The sequence below is a fragment of the Lipotes vexillifer genome, unplaced genomic scaffold (genome assembly GCF_000442215.2).
Source record: "Lipotes vexillifer unplaced genomic scaffold, Lipotes_vexillifer_v1.1 scaffold421, whole genome shotgun sequence".
Classification (NCBI taxonomy): domain Eukaryota; kingdom Metazoa; phylum Chordata; class Mammalia; order Artiodactyla; family Lipotidae; genus Lipotes; species Lipotes vexillifer.
In genome coordinates this window covers 132,289-160,139 of record NW_006781198.1, presented here as the reverse complement: position 1 = coordinate 160,139, position 27,851 = coordinate 132,289, and the positions used below count along the sequence as shown (strand labels likewise).

At 41.3% G+C, this 27,851-nt stretch overlaps 1 protein-coding gene across 2 annotated transcripts in view; it reads right to left on the bottom strand.

Moving 5' to 3' along the window:
• KIAA0319 (KIAA0319 ortholog) overlaps window positions 1-27,851 on the bottom strand; it is a 48,356-nt gene that overhangs the window by 14,778 nt on the left and 5,727 nt on the right. For both annotated transcript variants that reach the window (XM_007454510.1, XM_007454509.1), the window contains exons 2-13: window positions 27,477-27,851; window positions 24,103-24,295; window positions 21,418-21,516; window positions 19,906-20,003; window positions 18,943-19,030; window positions 17,872-17,964; window positions 16,406-16,538; window positions 8,509-8,737; window positions 4,523-4,646; window positions 3,743-3,875; window positions 2,568-2,716; window positions 955-1,106 (exon numbers count right to left, since the gene is read on the bottom strand). The exon at window positions 27,477-27,851 is cut by the window's right edge and continues 395 nt beyond it. In XM_007454510.1, coding sequence (XP_007454572.1) covers window positions 955-1,106; window positions 2,568-2,716; window positions 3,743-3,875; window positions 4,523-4,646; window positions 8,509-8,737; window positions 16,406-16,538; window positions 17,872-17,964; window positions 18,943-19,030; window positions 19,906-20,003; window positions 21,418-21,516; window positions 24,103-24,295; window positions 27,477-27,851 — 1,866 coding nt within the window. The remainder of the gene's footprint in view (window positions 1-954; window positions 1,107-2,567; window positions 2,717-3,742; window positions 3,876-4,522; window positions 4,647-8,508; window positions 8,738-16,405; window positions 16,539-17,871; window positions 17,965-18,942; window positions 19,031-19,905; window positions 20,004-21,417; window positions 21,517-24,102; window positions 24,296-27,476) is intronic.

Below are 27,851 nucleotides of genomic sequence, written 5' to 3'. Positions count from 1 at the left end.
GCAGGAATGAAGATGTACCTAAATTTACAGCCTAAGAGGCAGAGTGATCTAATGGGGAAAAAGGCCTGCCAGGAGCTAAAAACCTAGTTCTATCTTGTTTGACTAAGGATGAGTTAGTTGACCTTGGCCAAGTCTCTTTCCATCCCTGCATCTCATTCTCTGTACTTAGGAAATGGGAATAGCAATCCTCGATCTACTGACCTATCTGGTACAATGTTGAGGAAAAGGAAAGAATCCATTTGGACCAGAAGAGGAACAATGGGGAAGCTAAGGAGCAGAATGAGTCCCATGAGAAGACATGGTTTCAAAGTCCCTCCAGGCTATGGTTTCTGACCCTACGCAAAGTCTGGGCAAGGAAAAAGTAGGAAGGGACTTCAGATTTGTTTAAACTGAACAGTAGCCTGCTGCCTCCAGCCCTCAGAAGAAACCTAGAAGCATAAACACCTTAGTGGGGACCATGGAAAGGGAGATGAAGTCATAACAGAGACATTGCTATGGAGTTAACTGTGTTCCCTCATCTGTTGAAGCCCTAATCCCCCAGTATGGCTCTATTTGAGATAAGGTCTATTAAGAGGTAATTAAGGTTAAATGAGGTCATAGGGTGGGGTCCTGATCCCATAGGATTAGTGTCCTTATAAGAAGAAACACCCAAGAGCCCTCTTTCTCCCCCTCCCCTCCCCTCTCTCCTCTCTCTCTCCTGCCACCCCCAACCCCCACCCCACCCCTGTGAGGACACAGCAAGAAGACAGCTGTCTGAGAAGCAGGAAGAGAGCTCTCATCTGGAACCAAACTGGCTAGCACCTTGATCTTGGACTTCACAGCCTCCAGAACTGGAAGAACACAAATATCTGTTGTTTAAGCCACCCCATCTATGCTATTTTGCTATGCAGCCCTAGCAAACTAATACAGATGTAATGATTAGTGGTCCAGGGGCAATTCTCTTCAAGTACTCACTCCAGCTGCTGGACTCTGGCCGTCCCGGATCCACAGATAGGACTCAATTCCTTGGTCATCAGTAGACCTTGAACCATCCAAAGTAATGGAGTTATTGGGAAGCACAAGAACATGTCTGCCACCAGCCTGGGCTCTGGGAGGACTATTATTTTCTAAGTCAAATATAGCAAAAATGAAAGCAAAGAAATTGATTTAAAACACTTGTGATAGAAGTGTATCACAAACTATCCATGACTATTCCATCTTGCAGATATGTAGATTTAAAATATCCAAAAAGCATCATTTCCTGCCCCAAATACCCATTAGATAACATACAGACTTTCTTAAAGTTCTTTTTGCACTTAGCTAGTTATAATTTGGCAGCCTATGTGCTGGACAGTTTTCTATTATCATTACAGTTTTTTCTCTTTTTAAAAAAGAGAAATCATGATCTTACTTATGTTCGGGGTCTGGAAAATGAAAATATTTTGGTTTAGAATATGCTATGGATTATTTTGTACTGGTCCACACTATCTGGTCACAGAAATCTTTTTGTTTCTAACAGTGCCAAATCTTGCTTGTCTAAGTAAATTGAAGAGGGAGGATTCAGGGCAGTGGGGAGAATCTGGCACTGAGGAGGCTTAATTCCATTGTCGATACAGGGAAAGGCTAGAAAGAACAGAAATAGACTGGCAGTAAATTGAGTAAGCCCAAAAATCCTTCTATAAAAAACAATATCTAGACCCTATCGAGCTTCAGAACTGGAACTTAGGACAACCACCCCCTTTTATGCACAGGTCCCCATACTTTCTCTACTATTATATATGGCTGAAAACTTCCATAATAAAACGTTTGAAAAAAACTCAAATCGATGTCACTGTGCTGATAAAATTGCTTCATCCTTTCCCAACTGCCCAGCAAATAAAGTCCAAATTCCTCAGCATGACACTTGACACGTACAATACCTCAAGGCTGAGCTTCTGCCTTTGTCTCAGCCACCCTCCCCAATGAACTGACACTCTTGCTGGTCCATAATACTGGTGAATGGATTTTCCCATCCAGCCATGCTCTTTTACACCTCTGATCTTCAATACATCATAATCATTTATTCATTCACTGAAGTAACCAACATCTTTGATTTGCCATGAGTCTAGCACTGTGCCACATGGAAGAGACAGAAATATCTGAAACAAAGGTCTTCAACCAGCTCACGGTCAAATGGAAAAGAAAAAAGAGACAAGTACATAAAGCAGGATGTCATAGACTGGACCACACATTTCATATTAGAAACAACATGGAATTTGAAACCGTCTCTGCTCTTAGATTTCCAAGGAAGAGGGAAAGCAAAGCATCATGCGGTCACTAGGACATGGGGCTTTAGTTGCCAGTAGTCGCAGAAGGAGAATGAAGCTATTAGGACACACACTCCACAAACAAAAGGCAATGCTGTGCACATGGACGGAAGAAAAGTGACCTTTGCTTGGCCAAGCAGAGTTCGGTACCTGCTATAGCCAACAAGCAAACACTAACGTTTCCGGATAACCATGGCCTGGCTTAGGGTCTGTGAGACTGAAAAGCAGAAGGGGCCCAACCTCCTCCACTGGCAGATGCACCTGCCCTCTGCCTTGACTCACCCTTCCTCACGGTCACGCTGAGGGTGGTCGTGCTGCTTAGTCCTTGCTGGTCTTTCACCGCTAAACGGAAGTGGTAGGTACCCACCTGAAGACCGCTTACTGTGGCTATAGCTTTGTCGATGTTTTCCATCTCCACTGTGCTGGGGCCTCTATGAAACAGGACAGTCATTAACAAAAGGCAGGGGGCGTGGGATTCTGACGACGGCAGGTATGCTGCTTGTGGCCTTATAAGTGCTTCTTTTCACAGCAATAATATATACCATCTAGAGAATTCTAAGATAATTTTGTATTCATTTAGATTCTCTAGTTCTATGTAAGAGTCACAAGTTAAAGCCTATTTCAGACAGAGGCTGCTGGATTCCTGGGAAGAGGATTTTGGAGTCTTTGGTTTTTTAAAATTGAACTGTCAGTGAAATGATCAGAATGGAGCCTTATAAACTATTCCTGTTTCTCCTTTGAATAAAATCAGCTGAAATCCTCAGTTATCTTTCAAGAGAGTGTGGAGGAGGAGACAGCAAGCCAGGTAATTGGCCAGGTAATTGGCTCAAGAGGAATTATTCAATACAGCGGAGTCGTGAAGATCGTGGGCTTTGTACTCAGGAAGACCCAGGACTGAGCCTCAGCTCTTGCTCTTACTATCTGGGCAAACAGAGACCCTGTGACTGACTCATCTCTGCAAGCCTCAGTTTCTTCACCTTTAAAATGGGAATAATATTATCATTTACCTCTTAAGAAATGACCTAGGATTCCATGAGATTAAGCATGTACAGCACAGAAAATGCTGGAGGATAAAGGAATCCCCTTGAACTCTGCACTTCTGTTGTCTACAGTCACTGCACGTGGTCTGAGTGAGTGTAGACTCTGGGGCCTCGTGAGGACCCCACCCAGGTTCCCCTGCACCTTTTCTGTCATGAAGCTCACCTCACACCAAGACTGCCCTGTCCACCTGCCCCAGCTCCACCTCTCTCCACTGTCAAGGAATGTCCATCTTGTCCATTCACACCTGATACAGAATCCAATCAATAGTTCCCTGGCCACTTCTACAAATGTGCTTAAATACTGACTCCTCAACACTCTTAAGCTGAGTGTTTAATGTAGACCCTCCAGAGCAGGGGTAATATTAGCTCTCATCCAGGGAGTGAACCCAGCACTCAGTGATGAGATGGGCTGACTACCTGACATGCTCCCAGTGGTAGAAAACAATGCCATGGTCATCACTGCTTCTGCTCCCATCCAGGGTGGTGCTTTCCACCGGGAAGACCAGCTCCTGATCCGGGCCAGCAACAGCCATTGGAGGCCTGTTGTCTTCTAGAATTATAGAAACGGTGTGAAGAAATATTATCTCTTTGCATTAAGTCTGCCATCCCCTGATTTCTTTATTTAAGCAAATTACTCATATTCAGCTCAGGCAGCTACTAGAGCATGCCCTGTCCTTTGGGAATCCTGGGGTGAAACACTGCAGTCTCCTAGCTGACCCAGGAGTTAAACATTCTAAGTTTGAGATGGGGGTTACAGGCAGCAAGAAATACTGTTCCCTAATATGTACGTCTTTGGTTTCTTTAAAATACCTTAAAAGTCATGGAGTGGAACTGTAGTTAATTCCCCAATGTCTGGCCACAAACCATCTGAGTATCAAGCCACACATAACTACCAGCCTCTTCAAGAATTCCCTAGAGCTTTGCAGCAGAGTGGGGCATGGCATCAGAGCCCAAAGTGATTCTGGAGATAGCTCTCATTTTGTCCTTCATGCCATGGTTTGGAGACACAGCCAGGACATAATTCAGAACCAAAAAGCAAACTGCCTTGATATTAAGATTCAGCTCTGCAGCGCTGATTTCTTGATAGTTCAAAGATTTAGAGAATTTGTACCAAATCTGTCTGGTCTGAAACCCAGAAGCCCAGATGTCATTTCTGTTTTAATCTCTGGGGCTAAATCCCTTTCTCATCTCACCTACCAGGCTGGACAATCACAGTGACCACAGCTGTGGATTGTTGCCTTGAAGAATCTGTTACCATCAGCTGAAATGTATAATCTCCTTCCTTCATTGCAGACAAATGAAGGTACGGTGTCTCTACTCCCTAAGTAACAGCAAATACAAAAATGAAAAAGAAAAAATAATATTAAAGAAGCACAAGTAGTTAGCATGACATAATGAAAAACTAGTGATTTTACTAAATGTGGAGATTCTGCTTTAAAAAAAAATGTGCATGTCCCAGGAAAATGGGATCTAAAGTCCATTGTATACCCTCAGATGCTACTGAAAGAATATAAATTAATATGGCCTTTTTGGAAGCCAGTCTGGCAGCATCCATTCAAATGTTAAAAGAACATGCTCTTCAACCCAGCATTTCTACTGAGTATCTACACTAGAGAAACGCCCACGTGTGCAATTATGGAGACTCGCCCATAGGTGCTGACTGAGGCATTGCCTATGACACCAAAAAAAAATGGGAACAATCTAAACAATCATCAACAGGGGAATGGCCAAGCCCATCACAATACACTGTGGGATGCTAGTTGAAAAACAAGAAGTTTAAAAGAATTAAGTAAATTTATAAAGAATAAAGTGGAAAGATGTCAAAGACATTACGAAGCAAAAAAGGAAAGCTGTGAAACAATGGATACAGCATGACAGATATTTGCTACATGCACATATACATGTATGCAAACACACAGAGGAGATTCTGTATGCACACACATTAAACTCATAAAAGTAATTATCTTGAGTAAAGGGACTTGGATGAGGTCATGGTGTATTTTCACTTTATCAGAACGTGAGCTTGTTTTTAACCACAGGAAGTAATTAATGTATTACTTTTATAATCAAAAATAAATTTTGTGGGCTTCCTTGGTGGCGCAATGTTTAAGAATCCGCCTGCCAACGCAGGGGACACGGGTTCGAGCTCTGGTCCGGGAAGATCCCACATGCCGCAGAGCAACTAAGCCTGTGAGCCACAACTACTGAGCCTGTGCTCTAGAGCCCGTGAGCCACAACTACTGAAGCCCGCGTGCCTAGAGCTGGTGCTCTGCAACAAGAGAAGCCACCGCAATGAGAAGCCCGCGCACCGCAACGAAGAGTAGCCCCCGCTCGCCCCAACTAGAGAAAGCCCACGCGCAGCAACAAAGACCCAGTGCAGCCAAAAATAAATAAATAAAATAAATTTAATAAATAAATAATATATATATATTTTTTTCCGCAGTACGCAGGCCTCTCACTGTTGCGGCCTCTTCCGTTGCGGAGCACAGGCTCCAGACGCGCAGGCTCAGCGGCCATGGCTCACGGGCCCAGCCACTCCATGGCATGTGGGATCTTCCCAGACCAGGGCACGAACCCGTGTCCCCTGCACCGACAGGTGGACTCTCAACCACTGCGCCACCAGGGAAGCCCTAAATAAATAAATTTTGTTATTTTTCTCCATTTATTGTTATCTTTTGAATTGAATGTTTTGCATGTATTTCTTTTTTAAAAATTTTTACTGAAGTATAGCTGATTTAAAATGTTTGAGGTGTATAGCAAAGTGATGAAGTTATATATATGTGTGTATATATATATATATATATATATATATTCTTTTTCAGATTCTTTTCCATTATAGGTTATTACAAGATATTGAATATAGTTCACTGTGCTATACAGTAAGTCCTTGCTGTAAAAATAAATTTTTTTAATGCTAGGACAACAAAACTTTTCAATAAGGCATTTTTTCAATTGAGTATATAGTAGCTAGCTACTTATTGCCTACAGGTTAATACCCTTTCATTTTGTTGCTGCTGTGTTGTTGGTAATACTTCCAGTTATTGCCTATGTTTGAAGTTCATGGCATCCTGAAAAGGATTTTTAAGTCCTATTATAAGTTATTTATTTTCACAGATCCCAAGATTGTCTAAAGATAAATGTATCTCTTTTATTTATTTATTTATTTATTTATTTTTGGCTGTGTTGGGTCTTCGTTGCTGTGCAGGCTTTCTCTAGTTGTGATGAGTGGGGGCTACTCTTTGTTGCCGTGCACGGGCTTCTCATTGCGGTGGCTTCTCTTGTTGCGGAGCAGGGGCTCTAGGCACGTAGGCTTCAGTAGTTGTGGCTCGTGGGCTCCAGAGCACAGGCTCAGTAGTTGTGGCTCATGGGCTTAGTTGCTCCGCGGCATATGGGATCTTCCCGGACCAGGGCTCAAACCCGTGTCCCCTGCATTGGCAGGCGGATTCCTAACCACTGTGTCACCTGGGAAATCCCTGTGTGTGTGTGTTTTAGAGTTTTAGTGGAAAAATGGAAAAAAAATGGATAGAAAATCAAGTGTGTTATCACAAGGGGAACTTCTGAAATTTGAAATGCATTCTTTTAAGAACTTAAAAAAAGGGCTTTTCCCTACTATGACTCAATAGAGCAAAGTACTTTTTTTCTGAAGAGCTCTATAAAGTATAATTTCCTAGTAATGTGTGCCTCAAAATTAATATGGTTACATGAATGCTTATGCACACAATAAAAAGGAATCTTGTGGCAAATGTGAAGTGAGCAGACTAATTCACTGAGAGCCCTCAAAGCAGCCATATGATTCAGGTAGCTGCACAGGCTTCAGTGACCTTCAGTGACCTCCCCAGCGCAAAGCATAGCCTCTGCAGCTTGCCTTGGCGACTTTTAGACTAGTGTGAAAGAGGCTGGTTTAAGAGCTGATCTTTGCGATTGCCCCAATTCATAAAAAGCACCCCTTTTGACATCTTATCAGTCAATCACAAGGCAGTGACATTGTTACTGTGGATAATCTAAGAGTGTCTGCAGCAGATGGGCAAGTGTTCAGAGCAGCGAGGCTAGGTCTGCAGCCCAGCACTAGTGACTTCCTTTGGATACATGTTCATTACACTTGGATGTACTGGGGCATTAGCTCTGAGCACATACTTCCCAGTAATTAGGGAAAGCAAATTTGGAATATTTTTTAACTGAGAAAATACAAAATACCCATCTTCCTGTTTGTATCCAAACCCCACCAAATGCGAATTCTTAACCTAACAGAAGCAAACATAGCATTTGCCACAACTCTTAGGTAGAGATGAACTCTATACCAAGTGCTCTCCAAGGGTATCTAGAGGACTCACGGCTCTTTGAAGACCCATGCATCCAACCAGTCGTTTTTAATTCATCATAATCACAAAGCACTTTCCAGAAATATCAAAAAGTAAAGTAGGTCAGTTTTCATGGAATGTCTGACTTCACCATAAACACTAATGAGAAATTTGTCTTGGACTGGTGAGATGGAGTTTGAAGGAGAAGGGGAAGGTGGTAATGTAAGGTGCTATCTTTCTTCCATTAAACTCTTAAATAATAACATAACTTCAAAAATACCAAGCTAGTTAGTTCTGGCCATCACCGGAAGTAGAGTAAGCAAACAGCTCACACACACTCACACATACAAATACAGCAATGTTTCAAGGTTATTATGACTTTAGACAGATATATTTGCAATCTGAACAAATCAAAAGATAAATACAAAAAGATCTTAACAAGAGACCACTGGATCCAGAAAAGGTAACATGCAGTTTCTAAAAATAGGAGAAACAAAATAAAAAGGAATTTTCTGATAATGAGGTTTAGATTAGATTATTCCTAAGGTTTATCCTAATACTAAAATAATATTTCTGTAGCAAATGTTAGGTCAGACTTTTCCTAAACTAACCTCAAGGTGAAGTTGTCTGTATAGGAGCTGCTTAGTTGCTATCCTGGGCTTATATAGAGTGGGTGAAGGAAAGTGACATAAATTTGGAAGATTTGTGAGTTTAGCTGTTCTTCTATTAGTTGTAATATATCAGACAACTTTATAAAACATGTTTTCTCAATTTAGCTGCCCCCTTGTACCAATATTTTAGATAGATCGATAGATAGATGGACGGACGGACGGATGAACACACAGACAGACAAATAAAAGTCTGAAGGCAGGATGGAAAACTCACCTGCATGGCCACCTCTTTGCTCTCACTCCCGGGCCCCAGGGACCACTCATAGCGGACAATCTGGTGATCATCACTGCTCTGGTTTCCATTCAAAGTGATGGAGTTTTGGGGCAAAGTTATGGTCTGATTTGGTCCCGCATTGGCAACTGGTGGATGGTCCACAGCACTGTTGACTATTAGGGCTGCTGTTGTGGAGCTAATGGCTCCATCTGAGTCTGTAACAGTCAGTCTATGAAAAGGAGAGGAAGCTATTACACTGCGTGAATATGCCAAATCTCAAGGCAAGTGGTCAATTTAGTCTGCCTATGGCACATTTCTCAGAACAACTGAGAGCAGGTGTAAATAGAAATTTGAGGATGAAGCTGAGGAAAGAACAGAGACCTGAGGCTATATTTTTTTCTTTGTTTCTGTTGATTTATTTTTAGCTAGTAATATATTCACATGATAGAGTTTTATTTTATATGGGTTTCTCATTATTCTTTGAGATGCTGGATGAAGAAACCATCCTCAGCCAACACAGAAGCCTCTCTCTACCACCTGAGACTCAAAATGCATCAGCTTTAAGTCCTGCCTTCAGGCCTGAGCATGTAGAGACAGCAAATCACTCCTGAATTTTCAGCTATGAAGCTTTTTAATTTTCTCATTCTTTTCTAATATTAAGTGTTTTCAGGACACTCCTTGCAAAGCAATTTTAGGATTAAGCACTTTGAAATACAAACGATACTCTGCCTACACAAACAACACAGAGAGCTGCACTGACCCTCCTGTAGTAAACTCATTGGTGACGTGGCAGCTGGTTCAGTGAAATAAGGTCACTTCATTCTTCTGGGGCCAAGATTTAGTTTGGAGCAGCAATGCATGTGTAACAGGTGTAAATAGGAATATGAGAATGAAGCTCTGGAAAGAACACAGGCCCTATTTGTAGGTAAGGTACCTGTACAGGGCGCCCCCATATTCTGGGCCTCTATCCCACATACTCCATACAACCAGGGTCCAAACTCCAGTTCTCGCTCTGACGGCAAACCAAACACCTAAGGTCCTTCCTCCTCAACCAGGCTGAGTCAGGACACATTCTGGGCCCCTAAGGGAATTTCTTCCTAGTAAAATGGGGTTAGCAGTAGGCCCGCCTTGGGACTTCCCTGGCGGTCCAGTGGTTAAGACTCCATGCTCCCAATGCAGGGGGCACAGGTTTGATTCCTGGTTGGGGAACTAAAAAAAAAACAAACAACAACATAAAAACAAAGTAGGCCTGTCTCAATGAGACAGGTAAAGAGTCATTAAATTAAAATTAATTAAAAGAACCTCATAAAGTGGCATTTCACTGTATATAAATTTTACCCTAATAAATAAATAAAGTGTTATACAAAGACTTTTAAAAATAACTTTTTTGAAGTCCCCTTAGACTTTTATGTCATAAAGTTTCCACAAGTTTACCTTAGCAAAACCCTCAGATAAGAAGTAGACAATAATTTGGCAACATATATCAAACTCCTGAAAAACATACAGGCCTCTGACCCAGAAATTTTACTTGCACTCCAAAATTTAACTATAAGATTGTTCCCCCAAACATTGAATAATGGGGCTAAGTTAATTTTCTAAAATGTATTAGCAACAAACATGACATTGCAGAATATTTAATAACACAGATATCCATAATTAATGGGAATCCAAAATCAGATCCACTCATATATGACAATTTGATATAGAAGAGATGTGGTCTTACAGATTGAGAAAGGACAGACTAGACAATAATCAGTAATGGGACAATAGGCTGATTATCCATGTGGGAACAAATAAAATTGGATCTAACCACGGTAGACATGCAGTCAATTCTAGATGGATAAAATTTAAACATGAAAGACAAAATTTTTAATTTTAGAAGAAAATATAGAAAGTAGCTTGTAAAACATCTTATACATTTTGATCCAAGTAAGAAAAAAGTTTTAAATTTAGGTGTATAGAAAAAGGACCATAAATATACGTACTATACTCTTAAGGATGTTTATTCCTAGGTAGTGGAATTATGGGAGGTGTTTAATTTCCTTCTTTCTGCTTCTAGATACATTCTGTTTTTTATTTTTATAGCAAACATGCATTATTCTTATTATAAGAAGAAAATATCATTTTTTTAAACAACTGCATTGTCACTTGTCTCTTGAAACCTATATTTCTTCTGGATCAAGCTGTGGCAGCCAGTGTGGTAAACTAAAAATAAATACATGACATGTTTTTATTAGTTCCCCAACCAGGGATCAAACTAGTAAAAATACCTACTCAGCAAAGAATATGGCAGATAAGCATACGAAAAGATGCTCCACATCACACAGTATCAGGGAAATGCAAATTAAAACAACAATGAGATACCACTACACACCTATACTATGGCCAAAATCTGAAACTCTGGCAACACCAAATGCTGGAGAGGATGTGGAACAGCAGGAACTCTCATTCATTACTGGTGGGAATGCAGAATGGCACGGCCACTTTGGAAGACACTTTGGAAGGCCACTTTGGCAATTTCTTACAAAACTAAACATACTCTATAAGAGGTGATGACTTTCAGACAATAAGGTTGCAGCTGGAAGCTACTAGCAGATATTGTTTTGAGAATGACTGGTGGTGTCCTTAGATCCCATACAGTTCAGAAAATTCAAGTTCTCAGCAATACACGAACATGTCTGAAATCACGTCCACAATGGCCACCTAGTTTTACCTTGGATAAACAAACAAAAGCTACTCTATTTTGACTTTTAAATGCATTCTCCTCCTCAACGGCCAAACCAAATGTACAATGTATGTTTAATAAGCCACAAAACAGGCCACCAAAACAAAACAAAACAAAACAAAACAAAAACCAAGCATACTCTAACCATACAATCATGCTTCTTGGTATTTATCCAAAGGGGTTGAAAACTTCTGTCCACACAAAAATCTGCACATGAATGTTTATGGCAGCTTTATGGACAATTGCCAAAACTTGGAAGCAAGCAAGATGTCCCTCAGTAGGTGAGTGAATAAATAAACTGTGGTGCGTCCAGACAATGAAATATTACTCACCACTATAAAGTAATGAGCTATCAAGCCATAAAAAGACACGGAAAAATCTTAAATGCATATCACTACATGAAAGAAGCCAATCTGAGAAGGCCACTTACTATACACTTCCGACTGTATGATACTCTGAAAGAGGCAAAACTATGAAGACAGTAAAAAGGTCAGTTGTTACCAGAGGAGGGGGAAAAGGAGACGGATGAATAGGCAGAGCACAGAGGATTTTTAGGGCAGTGAAAATACTCTGTATGATACTATAATGATAGATATCTGTTATGATACATTTGCCCAAACATATAGAGTGTACACCAAGAATGAATCCTAAGGTAAGCTATAGACTTTTGGTGGTTATGATGTGTCAATGTAGGTTAATCCTTGGTAAAAAATGAACCATTCGGGCTTCCCTGGTGGCGCAGTGCTTGAGAGTCCGCCTGCCGATGCAGGAGACGCGGGTTCGTGCCCCGTTTCGGGAAGATCCCACATGCCGCGGAGCGGCTGGGCCCGTGAGCCATGGCCACTGAGCCTGCGCGTCCGGAGCCTGTGCTCCGCAAATGGGAGAGGCCACAACAGTGAGAGGCCCGCATAACGCAAGAAAAAAAAAAAAAAAAATGAACCATTCTGGTGAGTGATGTTGATAACAGGGAGACTGAGCACGCGGGGAGCAGGGGACATATGGGAAATTTCCATATCTTTCAATTTTATTGTAAACCTAAAACTGCTCTTAAAAAAATAAAGTTTAAAAAAAAACCCCACACATGAGCACTGGATGCCCCATGTGGCTACTCACTCTACCCCTACAAGGCCTATAGATTCCCAGAAATCCACTCAATAATAAAATAAGCTTTCAGAGCTAGGTAAATTTCTTTTTTTTAATTGGGGTAAAGTATATATAACTTACCATTTTAACCATTTTTAAGTGCACAATTCAGTGGCATTAAGTACATTCACATTATTGTATAACCATTACCACTATCCATCTCCAGAACTTTTTCATCATCCCAAACAGAAACTTTGTACCCATTAAACACGAACTCCCCATTTCTCCCCTACCACCACCCCATGGCAATCACTATTCTGCTATCTCTATGAATTTGACTCCTCTAGGCACCTTAACTAAGTGGAATCATACAATATTTGACCTTTTGTGAGTGGCTTCATTCAGTTAACCAAATGTCTTCAAAGTTCATCCATGCTGTAGCATGCCTCAGAATTTCATTTTTTTAAGGCTGAATAATATTTCTTTTATGTACATACCTCATTTTGTTTACTCATTCATTGGTTGATGGACATTTGTGTTGTTCTGTTAACACTGGAGTATGCTATAGACCGAATGTTTTCTGTTCCCCCAAAACTCATATGTTGAAACCTAATCCCTAATGCGACTGGTATTTGGAGGTGGGACCTTCCGGGTGATTAGGTCATGAGGACAGAGGCCTCCTGAATGGGATTAGTACTCTTACAAAAGAGACCTCAGAGAGCTCCCTTACCCCTTCTACCATGTGAGGACACAGTGAAAAGATGGCTGTCTATAAACCATGTGAACAGGGCCTTCACCACACACCAAATCTACCCAGCACCTTGATCTTGGACTTCCCAGCTTCCAGAGGTATGAGAAATAAATTTCTGTCATTTAAAAGCCACCCAGTCTCTGGTTATTTTTGTTATAGTAGCCTGAATGGACGAAGATAGTGTACAAGCATCTATATGAGTCTCTGCTCTCAGTTCTCTGAGGTATATATCTAAAGTGAGATTGCAGATATGGCAATTCTATGTTTAACTTTTTGAGGAATTGCCGAACTGTTTTCCACAGCAGCTCTACCATTTTCCATCCCTACCAGCAATGCACAAGGATTCCCATTTCTCCACAGCCTCACAACACTTGTGATTTTCCATTTTTTAAATAATAGCTATCCTAATGGAGTAAACTGCTTCTTAAGCTGAGATTTCCAATAAACCAAAACAGATGTTTTTACAACATGTGTAAAATCTAAAGCACTTTAGAGCACCTCTGTGGACTTTTTAGTCAAAGATGAATCCAGTCAGATGCTTGAGAGTTTCTTAACCTGGCTAGACTTCTGAGGATTCATAAATACATATGTATGGGCTCCTTCTCTGAAACCATCAGATTCTTAAAGCAGTATATGAGGTCTTAAAAATATAATAAGCTAAAGTGTGTGGGGTGCAGCTAAGCAGCACTTAGAGGAAAATTATACCTGTGAAAGATTTATAAGCTTTTAAGGAAGCTCTAATATGAATGAACCAAGATTCTACTCTAAGAAGTTAGAAGAAAAAGAACAAAGTAAATCAAAAGCAAACAGAAGTAAGGAAATAGTAAAGAGCAGAAAAGAACAAATTAGAAAACAGGCAAATATAATTAAAACAGTTCTAGTTAGGGTTCCTTGAGAAGATAAACAAAATTAACAAACCCCTTAATTAGACTTATCAAGAGAAAAAGAACACAAATCACCAATATTGGAAATGAAAAAGAGATTATCAGTACAGATCTTACAGACATGAAAGAATAATATGAAAATACTATGAACAACTTTATGCCAAAAAATATGATAATTTAGAAGGAATGGATTAATTTCTTGAAAAATACAACTTACTAAAAACTGACACAAGCAAAAAAAAGATAACACATCATCGTTAATCAACTATACTCCAATATAAAATAAAATAAAATAAAATAAAATAAAATAAAAAAGAAAAATTAAAAAAACCCCAGAAAATCTAAATAGGCTTACATCTATTAAAGAAATTGAATTTGTTAACAAAACTTTCCCCAAAAGAAAATTCCAGGACCAGATGATTTTACTGGTGAATTCTATAAAACTTTCAAGGAAGAAATACCACCAGTTGTTCATAAGTATTTCAGAAAATAAAGGAGGATGGATCACTGGTCAACTTGTTTTATTAGGCCAGTATAATCCTCATATCAAAACCTTGTGACAATGCAGAGAGAGAGACAGAGAGAAAGAGAGAAGAAAGTACAGACCAAATCTTTCGTGAAGACAGACATAAAAATCCTGACAAAAATATTATCAAGTTAAATCCCATGCTACATAAAAAGAATATCATGGGGGCTTCCCTGGTGGCACAGTGGTTGAGAGTCCGCCTGCCGATGCAGGGGACACAGGTTCGTGCCCCCGTCCGGGAAGATCCCACATGCCGCGGAGTGGCTGGGCCCGTGAGCCATGGCCGCTGAGCCCGCACGTCCAGGGCCTGTGCTCCGCAGCAGGAGAGGCCACAACAGTGAGAGGCCCGCGTACCGCAAACAAACAAACAAACAAACAAAAAGAATATCATGATCAAATAGGGTTTATCCCATGAATGCAAGGTCGATTTAACATTCAAAAATCTCACACAATACATAAAAATACCTCAAAACAGATCACAGATCTAAAAATAAAACCTAGACCTATAAAACTTAGAAAGAAAGCAGGATCTTTGCAATCTTGTGATTAAACAAAGGTTACTTAGATAGAACACAAAAAGCATGAAACATAAAAGAAACAATTGATAAATTAGACAATCAAAATTTAAAACTTTTGCTCTTTAAAAGATACCATTAAGAGAACAAAATGTCACATACTGGGAAATATCCACAACACATATATAAAATAAAGAACTTGTTTCAGAATGTATAAAAAACTTACAACTAAGTAAGATGTAATTTTTAAAACAGGAAAAAGATCTGAATGGAGACTTCACAAAAGAAGTTATATGAATGGTCAGTAAACACCTAAAATATGCTTAATATCATTAGTCAACAGGAAAATGCAAGTTAAAACCGTAATGAGATACAACCACCCATCAAATTAGATACAGTTAAAAAGACTGATTACACCAAGTGTTGGTGAGGATGTGGATTCTGGAACTCTCATCCACCTCAGCTGGGAATATAAATTAATACACCCACTTTGGAAAAGAGTTTGGCAATTTCTTAAAATGTTAAACATAAGCTCACCGTAGAACCTAGCCTTTCCACTCTTGGGTATTTACTCCACAAAAATGAAAATACGTGTCCACACAGACTTGTACACAAATGTTCATGGCAGCTTTATTTGTAATAGTTCAAAGTTGTAAACAACCCAATGTCCATACTAGATGAAAGGATAAATTGTGGTATATCCATACATTGGAATAGTACTCAGCAACAAAAAGGAACACACTATCAATAGAGACAACACCATGAATGAATCTCAAAAACCATTTGCTGAGTGAAAGAAGCCAGGCAAAAAGGAGCACATACTGTACAATTCCATTTATGTGAAATTCTAGAAAGTGCAAGATAATTTAAAGTGGGGGAAAGCAGGTCAGTGGTTGCCCAAGGACAGGAATAGAGAGAGGTTTGGATTGCAAAGGGGCATGAGAAAACTTTTGGGGATGATGGAAATGTTTATTACCTTGAATGTGACAATGTTCTGACAGGTGTATGCAAATGTCAAAACTCATCAAATCTTATACCTTAAATATGTTCAGTTTATTACATTTCAGTTATATCTTTAAAAGTTGTAAAAAGATAAAGTAAAAAGATAAAGAAATCATATAAACCTGCCTCACCTTCACTCTGAAGATAGAAACTTTCTTTCACGTATCTCAACACAGCAAAATAGATGCCATCCCATACTATTCCTGACAACCAAATCCAAAGGTTTCCAACCTTTGGATTGTAATTTATATTACTGATGATGGTATCAGAGTGTAAAGTGGCTGACAACCAAAACCCCAGAGGAAACCAAATCTGCCCTGCCTCCTGATCAAAATGAAAAGAAGCACAATGTTCTATCGGCATCTATCGGAAATAGTCAAATTATCAGTGCTGGAAAGCGAACCCACTTGCCTGAAAGTATAGTTTCCAGGAACAAGGTTAGACAGATGTAAGACGGGGGTATCAGCTGAGGTCTTCTCCTCTTGGAAGGGCCCATTAACTTCTTCCCAGCGAAAACTCACTATTTTAGTATCATCTGTACTGTCTAGAAAGATTGACAAATAAATGAAAACTAGAATTAAACACAAGAATATTAAAACATAAATTTTGTAATTTACATTATTGGGGTTTGCATTTGATTTTATATGAAATTATATAATTGCACAGATTTCAATGGCCAAATAGTATGTGTTAGAAGGAGGATTACTTCTTCTCTCTAAAGTATCATCATGATTTTTCTCCTGGATTTCCACCAGATTTGAGTGAGGGTGTTTCGACTCAGTTGTGAATTTAAAAAGCAAAGTGACAGGCACTACTGCTTTTTTTTTTTTAACTCACTTCAACTACAGCACACGATGTCTTACTGATAATTCAAATAGGTATCTGAACTGACAGATTCATAAAGAATTGAGATGCTTCTATATAATTACAAAACACCTTTTCCTACCCTAATCATTAAGTGTAAATCCAGATAAAGGTAGTATCCTACATGAAAACCTCCTATTTCTACTTTAAAAGACAGCAAACAACATGTACTAAGTAGAATCACAGAAGTTTAGACCTGGAAGGGAGCCAGTTTCATCTAATTCACTTAAGGAAAGAAAAGTTCATGCAACAGATTAATAATCCTGAACAGTTTCCTGTAACTAAATCGCACTGAATTAGAGGAATCAAAACGTAATGTATTTTCTCATGTAAATATTTTCATTTAAAACAGGCTTTAGGGACTTTCCTGGTGGTGCAGTGGTTAAGAATCCACCTGCCAGTGCAGGGGACATGGTCCAGGAAGATCTCACATGCCGCAGAGCAGCTAAGCCCGTGCACCACAACTACTGAGCCTGCGCTCTAGAGCCCGTGAGCCACAACTACTGAGCCCTCGTGCCACAACTACTGAAGGCTGCGTGCCTGGAGCCCGGGCTCCACAGCAAGAGAAGCCACCGCAATGAGAAGCCTGTGCACTGCAACAAAGAGTAGCCCCCGCTCGCCGCAACTAGAGAAAGCCCGTGCGCAGCAACGAAGACCCAACGCAGCCAAAAAAAATAAATAGATAAAATAAATAATAATTTTTTTAAAAAAGGGATTTCCAACTGCTCATCACATATACTAAATCGAAAGGAGATTCTTTAATGATTGCTTTAATTCTGATCAAACAGCTAGACCCTAAAAGAATTTTTTCATAGACAAATGAGACATAACTGAAGGGAAATTCATCCTAAGACAGAGAAGTTGTGCTAAAGGAGCTGAAGGACTTGAAGATACAGATAGATGCTCATCTATTGGTGAGTTAGCCCATAAGTCCTCACAGCCTCAATAGAGACCTCCCATTACGTCTCATAGTGCAGAGGGCAAAACCCCCTGAAGTATGGCAGGATACCCACGGCTGCCATCGATGAGGGCCGACGTCAGAGGCAGAGTGAGCTCCTGTCTCTCGGGAGAAACAACTGCCACGGGAGGCAGGTTGACTCTTCCGGCTGTGTGACAGAAAAAAGGATACGGGCTGAGCCCAAGTTGTCACCACCCAAATAAACCATCTGATTTTCAAAAATTGGTTATAAATATCCTGTCCGGAAGGTGTTTATCCTGCAGGCCTCAACTATGGAAAGTACTTTTAATGCTTTGGAACACCCCCTGTACACTTTAGGAGCATGTCTGCAGGTTTAGATTTTTGTATGAAAGCCCAGGCTCAATGAACACATGTAATAACAAGCAAGGGGTTGGTCACAGAACCTGAGCAGCAACTGCAAAAGAGGAGCAACGGAGTAGGGTTCCAGCTCCTACGATTAGCTGGCTCTTGACTCTTTGAAGCCCTGCCCCCCCCCCGGCCCCACCCCCGCCAACCACGTTTAGCTCGAAGAATAACCAGGTAGAATGTGCAAAATGGGGAGCTGCCAGCCCCTGGGGAAGAGGCTGGAGGTGAGGTTGGCACTGAGCTGGCCCACATCCCTTGTGCCCAGAGGAGGGGGTGGCAGAGGCTCAAGGCCCATGCTCCATGCCCTGAGCCAGGGCTGTGCCCACCCAGACAAAGGACCACTATTTCTAATTCACACCAGTGCACTGACCTATGGACTAGTGGTGGCCTGAAAGGACCAGGGGGCTTGAAAGCCCATGGCATACATTTCCCTTGACCCCTGAGTTGCTCCCTTCACCTAAGGACAAGCTGAGTCACGGGGAATGGAGGTAGAAGGGTGAACGCAGCAAATGTCAGACGGAGGAGGCTATTGCCACACCTAAGAACAGCAAGCAATAACCTTGCAACCTTACACAGCAGTGTCAAGCAAGTACTAAGAATTATACAGAAAGAAGAAAGAAAAAAACCCGTATAATCTTTGCATGTTCTCTCTACAATGGAGCCTAATGTAAAACTAAAAAAATATATTACCATATTATTCAGGCACCAAAAATTGAGATAAACCTGTACAACAGGAGGCTGTCCTCTTACACAGGCTTACCTGGCTTAACGGTGACATTTACAAATCCCTCTCCAAAGGCATTTTCACTAGAAACTGCTACTTTGAAGGCATAAAGTCCTACTGACAACTGCAAGATAAAGAAAAGTTATACTGATAAACATGCAAACAACAGGATGGGTCCACTGCCTAGAAATATTCCAGAAGCCGTTCTCCTGGAATCAGCATAGAAAAGGGGCTTGGGACCTGTGGGCACACTGCCACATGTCTGAAGCCTATACGCTGGAACACTGAAGATCACCCAGGAAGGCCTTCAGCTTAGTTACAGATGTTCACGGGGCTTACAGAGGCGTATGTGACATGGACCAACCGAGGGCGGCAGTCCTCAAACTTGAGTGTATGGGAATCTTGCATTGTTACCAAGTAACTCTGGTGGGTCAGCTGTCAATGGTCTGGGTACCAGACTTCGAGAAACAGCGCTCAGTGGCAGGGGGGTGATGCTAACTCATGTTGCACCAGTAGCTGTGCAGTATCAGAAATGAAGAGAACATAATCATCTTTGGGCCAAGAAGAGGGAACATTTCTTCTTGTGAGGGCTTATATCTTGGAGCAATATTTGGTAGTCAAACCATATGTGAACTGGAATGGAATTTTTGGCAGTCCTAGAAATGTGCCTGACTAAGAATCAGAGTTGATCTGCATGTCTCTAACACTGCAAAGGGATCAAGAGTTGGAACACAGGCTTTAACCTCACTACAGAGACCCATAGCAGCCTGGGCCAGCCTCTCTTCCCTGGGCTGATATGCCAAGTAAGTCAAATAAAGAAAAGATCCCGCAAGCCCCTTTATTTAAATCTACCTGTCTACCTACATGCTTGAAACTTGATTCATTTATATTCTTCTTTTAATCTTAATCGTAAGAGAGACTTCTAGATTCAACAGCTAAGAAGGTGTTACCTGAATTCTAAGGTATGCTGTCAGTTACTACCGGTTACCAGTTACTTACCTGAGAGACATTAAGAGTTTGTGTGTGTCTTTGTTTTATTTCACCTTGGTAGTATTCAGGGTGGCTTATTAAACTCCATTCATAGTTGTAGGTTGTTTCTGAGAGCAAAGAAAAATATGAGTAGTTATAAACTCTTAGAAGTCACTATAACCTGGGCAGAGGGAGGAAAATGACAGTCTTCAATCTACTAGCAGAAATTAATTTAGATAGACTGCACTCAACTTTCAACTATCATTCAAGTAAGGAACAGTAAGGTATCTACATCTTTTTATTTTTTTATTATTTTTAATTTTTATTATATATATATTTTTTTGCGGTATGTGGGCCTCTCACCGCTGCGGCCTCCCCCGCCGCGGAGCACAAGCTCCGGACGCGCAGGCTCAGCGGCCATGGCTCACGGGCCCAGCCGCTCTGCGGCATGTGGGATCCTCCCGGACCGGGGCACGAACCCGCATCCCCCGCATCGGCAGGCGGACTCCCAACCACTGTGCCACCAGGGAAGCCCTCTATATCTCTTTAATGTAAAATTTCTTTCTTATTATAAGAACATACAACTTATAAAAATTTAGAAAATTTAAAAATTGCCCTAATTTCATTGTTAGTATTTGATGACTTTCCTTCCAGACTGCTACACCTGACTATATATATAAATTTTAACATAGTATAACCCACTGTACTTTTCTCCTTTTAATAAAAGGCAAGGAGATTTAAATTCATTCCATCTGTCGTAGGGGTTTATATAAGACCATAGAACAGATTAAATCTCTTTATATTAAGATGAAGCTGTCTTCCACCTTGTGATTCTAGTAATAGTTAAAGCACGAGTTACCTCAGCTGAAAGGAGTAAATGACAAATGACAAATATTAACATCTATGCTTAAATTTTGATCCATGTGTGATAGGGAAAAATGAATAAAGGAACTAACCTGAATGAGAAATATTCAAACACCTTAAAAATGAATATACTTTAAGAAAGAATGCATTTGACAGGTCACAGGAATAGGTCAAATGTTTGCTGAAGAGCAGAGTGCTGGATCAGCAGAAGAAAGAGTATTTTAAACATTTTTTGAACAACTGGTGTGAGGATCCTGAGAACCTGAGAGACGTGTTGCCACTACAATATCTGCAAACGACCTCTGTGCACGTGCTGCCTCCCTCACCTGACAGTGGCATTTTCCCAGGCTCTGTGGGTTATTACAAGTCAAAAGCTGGTATATGGAAACCTCTCCTGTTCTAAGGTATCACTCTGCTTTGCATCATCAGAAATGTATGACTTTTTATCCTGACCAATTAAAGGAAATGTTCTGTATTTAATTCCTATCCTCTCAGTCCATTTTAAACCATTTCAATAAACTTTAAAGCTTATGATCATCAAAGCCTTGTCATCCACTCGAGAGTGACATTCACTATGTTGTGAAAATGAATCAAAGTTGTAAATAACCAGTAAAGACACCTTAAGGACACACCAGCTAATGGGCCCCTACTGGTCCCAGAGGAAAGTCAAACTCTCACCTGCAGGTGGAGCTGGCACAACAGACGCCTTCAGTTCAACTTCGTTTTCCGGCAAAGTTATTATTAGGTTATCACCAGCAGACACTGTGAGTTCTTTCACTAAAAGTTAATTAGAAATAGTACATTTCATCATATACTTCAGTGATGTTAAATTACTGCCCTATGATAGATTTGTTTTTAGTATCCATAAAATAACCCATATTTTTGTAATAGTTCTTCATGCGATTTTATCTAAGATACTTTTTTCCCTCTGGCTAGTAACTGAACTGTGCCCTATATTATGTGCAGGGTAGATTTCATAAATTTAAAACCGTCAACGTGAGTAGGCACTGTGGAGAAAATAATGCTTCAGATTGACTGAACAAGGTGTCGGTGACAAGAGTTGCATGAAAACAGGTAGTGTACTGCGGACTGGGTCTATTTTCTCTCTTGCTTCCAGCTTTGCTTGACCCCCTGGTATGTGCTATTTTTAGTCTTAAAAAGATGGAGTGTAATCATAAGTGTTTCTGTAGCATTAATCACATACCACTCAGTTCTGATAGTAACCCCATGAATTACTGCAATGGTCTTGGTCTTGGAACCTTTCCAAGAGAAAAGCCAGTCAACCTCAATATAAAAAGGCTATTTTAACTCAAGCAGCAAGCACATCCACTCTCATCAGGAGCACTCAGTCACTAAATCAGCATTCAGAACAATGCTTGTTTCCTTGCTCTATAACCAGGATTATACTGATACGTTCAATTGGCTTGACTCAACTGGACATTAGTCTCCCTTTGTAAAATTCAGTTGAGATCATCAAGATATCACATAGAGAAAAGCAAAGATTTAAAGAAAAGCTGAGTGCTCTCTAGAGGTCCTAGCTGCTTGGAGATGTTAGATGGAGATGTGGCTCATTTAAACCTACTTCTCTCAGTCTGTACTCAGTCCCTCCAGTGCCTTCCTAGACCAGCTGCAGAGGCTTCGCTGCCGTCTCTGGCTCTTCGTCCCTGTCACTTTCACTGACTCTTTTCAAGAAAAATCAGCAATTGTGGACCTAAAAGGGATATTGGTCCAAACCCATCATTTGACAGATAAAGAATTTGAGCCCTGGAGAGGCAATATAAGTTGCTTGAGACTATGTGGATCATTAGCAATAGATCCACCAATATCTAACTAATTTAAACTGTATTTATGTCAACAGCCACTTATCTACAAGATTGAACTCTGACAGGCTCTGTTCCAAGGACTTGAAGATTATCAATTCATTTCATCCTCTAACTACTCTATGCAATAGGTGCCACTAGAACTCAAGGATGCTAATTCCCAGGCCAGTTTCCTTTTCCATATACTGTACAGCTCCTCCACCATTATCCTTCCCTCTACTGAAGCTCAGGATCAAAGTAAATAACCAAAGAAGAGAGGGTAATCCTCAAGGTACATTACCCACAGAAAGGCTCAGCAAACATGACAAAAGTCTCCAGTAACTTCTTTAGTATTAAATCCAATGGGAGCTTTTCAATCCTCCTGTAACACCCGGCCCCTTCATCACTTCTTCCAACGTGGAACCCTCTCCTCTCTCCTTCTCTCAGTCCACGCTCTCCTCTTTCTCTACCTCTCTGTCACGGCCACTCAGTCAGCTCTATAGGCCCCGGCTCCTAATACAATGACGCCTCCAAAGTTCCACCCCTCAGGCCTCTCCCCAGCCCACCCCGAGGCTCTCCTTGGAGGACCTTCAACTATCACCTCTACACGGAAGACACCTAGTCCTTTATCTTCAGCCCAAACACTCATCTAATTTTCAGTTCCACATGTTCATATATCTTAGAGTCCTTTTACCTTCATCGTGACCTTCAACCATTTATCAAATTCTAATGATTCTGCCCTTCTAATATCGCTTGAATCTGGTTCCTTCCCTCCATCCCTGCAACCACTCACTACAGTTTTTTTAATGGATCCTCTTGCCTCAGGTCAACCCCATACTATCTTCTTGATATCAGTCTGATCATTTCACTTTCCTGCTTCAAATCATTCAGGGATTCTCTCTACTCATCCAATAAAGCACAAATTCCTTAGCACAGAACACAGGATCCTTCAAAATACTGCCCTGCTCACCACTCTAGACTCAGACCTTGACACTTCCACTCCATTTACATGATCAGTGCCAGCCATACTGAACCCCTTATAGCTCTTCCCAAAATGCCCCTTGAGCTCTTGTCCCTCTGTTCCCCGGCACAGGCAGTGAATGAGAGGATGGGCGGGAAATGCCGAGCGTGGTGCCTGGCCCTGGGTAAGTGCTCAGTAAATGTAATTATCATTATTGTTATTACACATGTCGCTCCCTCGACCTGAACAGCATGCTGACTCCATTTTTGCTGGCTCATCTATCCTAGCATTACCACCTCTGGAAAGGCTTCTGTGGCCTCTCTGAGCCGGTCAGCCGGGCTGCTCCTTTTCTGCTCCCAGAGCAGCCTCTCAAAGCACTTACTGTCCATTTGTCTGTCAGCCTCATCCTCTAGACTACAGAGTCAAGGAGGGAAAAGACAATATCTATTCATCTTATTATTCCCAGCGCCTAGCATCATTTCTGGCACAGGATAGATGCTCAAAAACGTGCCCGGAGGGAATGAGTAACCTTTCAAAGTTGTCACTACTATATTCTACAGCGTGTCTTCAGTACATTTCTTCCCGTTATATTTTTTAAATTACCTGTCCTGGGGGCAGTAGGAGCAGATACAGCTTGCTGAGATGGGGCGGACTCAGTGGGGAGGGTGCTAGCGGGAAGGGTTGAAATGCTACGCTCTGTGCTCCATGGGGTGACTGTGAGAGCTGGGCTTTTCTCCATGGTGGCTGGGCTGAACTCCAGGCTGGTTGGAGAAGGATTATGGGAAGGCATTAGGACCTAGGAGATCAATTACAAGCATAAGTTGTTATGGGGGAAAAACAAAGGTTGAACTCTTCAAGACAACACCATGTCACTGACATTTTCAAAAATTAGACTCAGTAGCATTTGAAATACCATGTCTGACATTGCAAACCACTGGAACTCTAGACCATCTCTTTTAAATATTCTCTGCTACCTGCTAAAAATGTAAGGCAACTCTAGGTTGGAGAATTATTATAGGCATATTATACACATACAGAAAACATTCAAGATAAAAAGAGAGAAAATACTTAGAGTAGCAATAATTGAAGACAATCAGATAATTCAACAATGAACAGGTTTCTAGAGTAAATGATCTCTATTCATACCATCCACTGTATATAATTTATAATTTAAGATTATGGTTACAGGGTTATCCAACTTAAAGTTTTAAATTAAATATTATGTGCCGGGGGAAAATCTCACAACATGATAATAAAATGCTCTTCTGAGCTTCAACTGCCAGTGCCTGTATGGAGCCAGATAAGTAAAACTCAGGTTAAGAAGATAGGAGACCCAAAGGGGCGGCTGAGTGTGAGATCCACAGAAAGAAAAGCTGTAACTCAAATGTTAACTCGAGAGGGGGACGTTGGTATTTATTGAAAACACAGCTACTCTTTTTTGCAGTTCACTTAGCCACATAAAAGAAGGTAAAATGTGTTAATACTCGGGGATGGAGGAAAAGAACACCGTTAATCTTTGACACTTTATTTTTTAATTGAAAGTCTTAAGAATGTTTAAGATAAGTACAAGGACAGAAAAATATGAAAACTTTGAAATGAAAAATACATCAAAGCAGGAAAAAAGCTGATAATCTCCCTGCTTAAAAGAATGTTTAGCAAGTTTTAATGGTTGAGATTATAATGTCTAGTCAATTCAATCCAGCTTTCTTCACTTATTCTAACCTAAGCACTGATATCTTAAATAATATTTTCCTTTTTTTAAAAAAAAACTTAATTGGTTTACATCCCTTTACATTCTGATTTGCTCTCTTGTATCTTGAAATACACTAAATTCTCCCATGACCTGTCCTTTTGTCACTTTACTGCCAACTGCATTCGGCTTTTCCTGATCAACACACTCACTACATCCTCGCCTTGTCCTGGTATTTTTCCCAAATGAGCAGTCTCTGAGCTCCCAACTATTCTCCCCACAGTGCAGCCTCCTTCTCTATCTCCCTGACCTTCTGCTGTTAGCACTTGAACCTTCCCTCTGTTTTGGGTATGTCTGCTCTCCCAAAGGTTCCCATTCTTTTCACCTGTGTTTTTCATGGAACGTTCTGTACAGCTTATGTTCTCTCCTTAGTATCTTGTTCCTCCTATCCAACTGATTCTTATCACTGGTGAGTTTCAAGCAACCTCAGAACCTGTTGGGTCTTGAAGAAACTGTAGGGGGTCAGAATGTCACTCTAAAATATAGCCCTGGGGCTTCCCTGGTGGCGCAGTGGTTGAGAGTCCGCCTGCCGATGCAGGGGACACGGGTTCGTGCCTCTGTCCGGGAAGATCCCACATGCCGTGGAGCGGCTAGGCCCGTGAGCCATGGCCGCTGAGCCTGTGCGTCCGGAGCCTGTGCTCCGCAACGGGAGGGGCCACAACAGTGAGAGGCCTGCGTACCGCAAAAAAAATAAAAATAAAAAAAAAAAATAAATAAAATATAGCCCTTTGGCATGCTGATTATTCTGAATGAAAGGTACTTGAGAAACAGCCAGTGCAAGAAGGACACTCTGACCCTCCTTTGTCCCCCCTGAAAGCAAGAGACAAATCTCCCGTGCAAAAGGTACCCTTCTTTCCAAGGACTTTCTACAACTTAATGCAGCTCAAAAAAAATTTAATTGTGACTATAGGGGAAATTATGTACTTTCGTGGAAAATAAAACACTGTACCAGGAGGATAGAAGGTATCCTTATCACCATGCAGGGGAAATTTAGGGCTGAGAAGGCTGTAGAAACAAACGTCGTGTTAAAGCAACAGGCCCCAAGTAGAGTCCTTTATGTTAAGCCCCCAAACCAAGACTTAATTACAGTTTCAGCTCTCCCAGAAATGGAATCTTAAACCAGTCAATCAGGAATAATTTTGAGGTAATCTGCTTGATAAACCCCTACTACCCCTTAAAAGAAAGTAACCTTGTAATAACCAACCCACTTTTTTGCCTTATATTCCTTGTTTCCACTCCTGCCTAAAAAAGTTTTTCATTTTGTACAGCTCCTCGGAGCTCCTTTATATCTGCTATACTGGATGCTGTCTGATTTGAATGCATTTTTGCTCAAACTCTTAAAAATGTTAATATGCTTCAGATACTTATCTTTAACAGATACTTTGTCACCAATTTATTACCCCAAGCCTAATCCTCTTTGGCTTGTCAATTCTTCACAGACTGATTGCTTCTTTGTTTAAAAGATACAAAGCCTTCCTGCTTTGGTCACCTCTCATATTTTTATGGGGTCTCCAATACATACCAAAGTAAATTTGATTTTCTGCTGTTAATCTATCTTATGTCAATTTAATTATTACCCCAACCAAAAAACTTAGAAGGAAAGGAGAAAATTTTTTTCCGCTCCTACAAAACCTACCACGAGAGATTTGTAAAGCCTCTGGCCACACGCGCTGTGTATATGGGCTGGCTCCAGAAACTTCTATAAAACCTCATTCATCTGAGACCCCGGTAGAGGCATCTCTAAGGAGAAACACTAAATCATCATTAGGCGGCTGACTTGTGAAGGCAGAAGAAATACTTCCTCTTTTAAACAGGCTGGTCATGAGTGCACAACAGAGGAAGAGGATGTTTTGTTTGGAAGGTTCTGAGAGTCATTTTTTTTTTTTTTTTTTCTTGCGTTATGCGGGCCTCTCACTGTTGTGGCCTCTCCCATTTGCGGAGCACAGGCTCCGGACGCGCAGGCCCAGCGGCCATGGCTCACGGGCCCAGCCGCTCCGCGGCATGTGGGATCCTCCCGAAACGGGGCACGAACCCGCGTCTCCTGCATCGGCAGGCGGACTCTCAAGCACTGCGCCACCAGGGAAGCCCTGAGAGTCATTTTTTAAACGATATCTTAATAGGTGCCCCCAAAAGGAAGCTTCGCGTGACGTGTGTCCTAATGAGGGCCGGGCTCTGAAAGTGAACTCAGCCCCTCCCACCCTCTCCTACACGCACCAGCGACACCCACCTCTTTTCCAGAGCTGTTGCTGGATTGCTCCTGGAGCTGAAAAGTCTCTTTCTCCAGTTCCTTTCCGGAAGGTGGAGTAGTGACCAAGGGAAGCCAAAACCTTCCCCCGGCGGAGGGTTTCGGGGCCGGGGTCCCCGCCGACTCGTTCAGCTCACGGTGCTGTGGGCCCTCCTGCTGCTTCTCCGCCGATGTCGCTGGGCTGCCTCCAGCAGAGGAGTTGGAACCTCCCTTGCCACGGGCCGGCAAGCCCCAATCCGTGTACCTGGCGCTCCCTCTGGGCTCCTGCTTGCCGATGGGCCGGAAGAGGCTCTGCTCCAGCTCCGCATGTGAGTGCTCAGACATCTCCTCCAGGCCCTGATCTTTGCCCAGGAATGC